This window comes from Durio zibethinus, chromosome 4 (assembly GCF_047325235.1).
Source record: "Durio zibethinus cultivar Kanyao isolate XHJ-2024 chromosome 4, ASM4732523v1, whole genome shotgun sequence".
NCBI lineage: Eukaryota > Viridiplantae > Streptophyta > Magnoliopsida > Malvales > Malvaceae > Durio > Durio zibethinus.
In genome coordinates this window covers 3,905,972-3,909,958 of record NC_143165.1, presented here as the reverse complement: position 1 = coordinate 3,909,958, position 3,987 = coordinate 3,905,972, and the positions used below count along the sequence as shown (strand labels likewise).

The following is a 3,987-nucleotide window of genomic DNA, read 5'->3' as shown; positions in this document are numbered from 1 at the left end:
TGAATTGTGAAAATGGTGTTCCATTTCGTAGCTTTCTTATTCACATTTCTAAAGCTTTTGGAAATGTATTTTTGAAAATTTAGAAGAGTTTCCAAAAACGTATTTTAGAAAATTTTAAAAAATTTTAGATTTGTATATATGAAAACTTTTAAAACTTTTTAGATTTTTATTTTTGAAAACATTTAAAGATTTATGAAGATGCAAATCTGAAAGTTTTTTAAGGTTTTCATAAATGTAAATCCAAAACTTTTTAAGAGTTTCTGAAAATACAAATCCGAAAGCTACAAATTGTTTCTCATCCAGCTATCTATTTGCAAAAAAATAAGAATAATTGTTTGAAATATTTATAGATTGTGATAAAAATTTAGGGTTTGTAAATCGAGAAAAAATGGAAGAAAAGTTGAAAAAGAGAAGAGAGATAAAAAAAAAAGTGTATAAGGATTAAAAATGTAATTTATTAAAAATAATTAAATAATTTTACTTAAAAATAATATTATAATAAAAATTCTTAAATATATAAAGAATTATTTGAGGTGTGGTTAGAACCAACCTTTTAAGAGTCTTCGATATTTATAAAGTCATTTTTGCCATGGTTGTCATAAACGTATCAATGGTGCTTATTGGAAGAAATGTGTAGACAACTTAGCAATGACGGTGTGTAGGACCCGCGAGAAAAAGAAAAGATTCGTGGGATGCACTTATGTGACATTTGATTACGGCCAATATGTTAGATATATCATCAATGTCCATTTACGTGGAGAGAAAAAAAAAAAAAAAAAGAAAAGAAAAAAGCAAAGGCATTTTTCCATTTTTCCCTCTAGTCTTCTCCCTTCCTTTTCTCCTTTGTTCTTCCCCCTCTCCCACTTCTTTTTTTTTTTTTTTCCGCCTCCTGTTTCCCCTCCTTAGCATTACTTGCCTCTCTCCTCTCTTAATTCATGAATTTTGATTTGCTTTAACATGAATTCACTTAACCAAAGTTGGTAGCTAGTGCCTTGTTTCTTTCACTGGTCCATTTTGCTCTCTTATAAAATATATATGTTTTCTTAATTACATGGAACGGCATTAACTAGATAAGGATTCCAATACCATTTACATTTGAGCAGTGTCGTAGCCAAAAACTTTTTTCGGTGGAGTCAAAGTTTAATTTAATGTTTTATTCATCTCAATACACAAATATCTGAATACAAAATTTCTTATATGTAGTCTTTAAATAATAATAATATCACTATGAAAAATCTAAATAAGTGTAATCTTTTTCTTCTTTCAAATAGAATTGTATATTAAGAATAACATTTTTAAGAGTTCATTTGCACCGTAGTAAGAAGACTATTATCCCTAGGACAGCTTCTTGGAAGTGCTTTAGTTATATGTTTGTTCTTCCTTCTCCATTTCTGCATAATTTGTTTTTGTTGCTTAACTATACCAAAAACACAATATTATATTCTTAAAAATTATATCAATAAATTTAAATTATATAAATTTAGAAAAAAAGATAGTATTAACCAAAAAATAAAATCATCTTATTCTAATCCTTCTATATATTTTTGCATAAAAAATCAATTATACACACAAATATTTTGTTTTTCTTCGTTAACTTGATTCGTCTACTGAATATTTTTAGTTGCGAAAAAGTTTTCCAACTTGCTTTTTTTTTTCTTTTTTTTTTTTTTTAAAGGAAGCTACTAGTTTGATGTTTTAAACCTTTAACCATACTAGTGGAGTCACGACCGGTATATGAGATAAATTTTCTATATATTTATTGCTTATCAAATGAAAATTATGCATTTTACTCAATGACATTACCATGTCATTTGAATTTAGCTTACTTTTATTATATTAAGAAAATTTTCATCCCGGATCCCAGGCGAGAAATATGCTGGCCTTTCAATTAAATTTTTTTTTAAAATTTTTCTTGCCTTTTTCAAATGGGATCCACTAGAAAGTGTGGACGCGATCTTTGCGTATAGCCATTGAAGATTGCCCCCCCTTTTTTTTTTTTTTGGCAATGTATTTGTCTCCAATTATTTTGATTAATAAACGGGTATTCCATGAATCCGCTGATAAAATATTGCTACTTTTATCATGATTTGATAATTTATATATTTGTATTATGTTAAATATTGATAATTTATATTTTGTATAATATTTTACACAAAAATTACATTTTATATTTTGTATCAATACGAAAATATAAAATATATATTTTTTGATTTTGTTAAACTTATTTGTGAATATTACTAAAATTTTAAGTTATATCATTTTTATATTTTTTATTTATATTATTTTCATATTATATCATCATATCATATTTAAGATTATCATGTCTACTTTTGCCACAATTATTTGACTGTCGCAAGTGGATGTGCGATTTTGTTGGTTGCACTGTGCGAATTTACCGAAAATCGTTCGTTACCCTTGCGCCTATATTTCAACATTAGCCAGGGCTTTTGGGTTGTTGGCTTTGTTATGGACGAAGGACAAAAATGGTCATTTTTAAAGTCATTTTTGTGCCGATCAATTTTTGCTTTTGTTTGGAAGAAATCTGCAGCAATGAGGGAAGGTAGGTGGGGATGCATTTAATTAATTATGCAACATTTGTAAGAAATTCCTCAATTTAAGAATTTATATATAGATCAGGAAAATGCTTAGAAATATAATCAAAGCCCATTCACATGAATAGAAAAAAAACACACACACACACACAAAGGCATCTCTTCAGCCTTAACAACCTATTTCGGAACCATTCACTGTATTAAACAAGCACGTGCAATCTATTTTTTCAAGGTGTATATGCAAACCTTACCAATCCGTCTCCTAAACTTGAGTCTTTCAAATCATATAAAATATATATTGCCCTGAATTCCATTCTAAGAGCACTTAATATATTTGCTCTTCTTCACCAAATAGATCATATGCTACTCATGAGGCTGATTGATTTAAAAGCCAATCGATTATAAAATATTTAACTAAGATTTCAAAGTTTTGAGATGCCATCCGAGTTCATTTCCTCCCTTGTTCAACATATATAGGACATTTATATCTACAAGATAGTTGAAAGCATCCCCATTCTTACTGTTCTAAATTCATCGTCTTAATCTTGGCAATATGGATCAAATTATGGCTCGGTGGTCAATATGGTTCGCCCGGAATAAAAAATATTCAAGCAATAAACCAGCTCTATTGACGACATCTTCAAACTGATCTGTACTAGACTAGCTTGGTGGTTGTGTGCTAAATATCCAGAACCTCACTCTAAGCCGCTAGCTGAACTATGTTTCCAGCATCCAAAATATAACCGTTCCTCCAAAAGAAAAGCATTGTAGGAAAAGTACAGAATGTTCTGCCCCTAAAGGAGTTCGGAAAATCAACGTTGATGGATCGGCTCTTGGCAAGCCTAGTCCTGTAGGAGTTGGTGGAATCTTACGTAACTGGAAAGGGGAAACATTACTAATGTTCTACAAGAGCGTTGGCGTTAAGGACTCGAATCTGGCCGAGCTGCTGGCTGTCTTAGAAGCTCTCACTATTGTGGTTAATGCCAATATAGCCCAGCTATCAGATATTGTAGTAGAAAGTGATTCAAAAGTTGTTACAACTAGGCTCAACAAAGTAAGTGACTGTCCCTTGAAGCATAATTATCTACTGAACGGGTTGTTTAATCTTTTTGTTAGGATTAAGAATATTACTTTCGTCCATAATTTTAGAGAAGCTAATCACTTTGCGAACTCTCTTGAGTGCATCGATCATGTGATTTTATAGTCTGGTTGTAACAATTCCTTTATTATTAATAAAATTATATTTCTACTTTTAAAAAAAAATATTGATCAAATTATTGACATTTACTCTGGGTTTTCACATTTCTAAACACCACACACTACAAAAATCATTAGTTTTAGGGGTTTTTTTTTGGGTTTGGGAATAGCCTACGGATCCAAAATTTAAATATATTCAAAGATACTTGCTTGTATTAATTTCAAGAAATTAACCATT

The 3,987-nt window shown here is 29.8% G+C and overlaps 1 protein-coding gene across 1 annotated transcript; it reads left to right on the top strand.

Annotated features, from left to right (window-relative positions):
- Window positions 1–3,105: 3,105 nt before the first annotated feature.
- Window positions 3,106–3,756, top strand: LOC149519045 (uncharacterized). The gene is made up of 2 exons (XM_089758905.1): window positions 3,106–3,137; window positions 3,282–3,756. Exons 1-2 carry the CDS (start codon window positions 3,106–3,108, stop codon window positions 3,754–3,756), a joined length of 507 nt encoding a protein of 168 aa, XP_089615031.1.
- The last annotated feature ends 231 nt before the right edge of the window (window positions 3,757–3,987 follow it).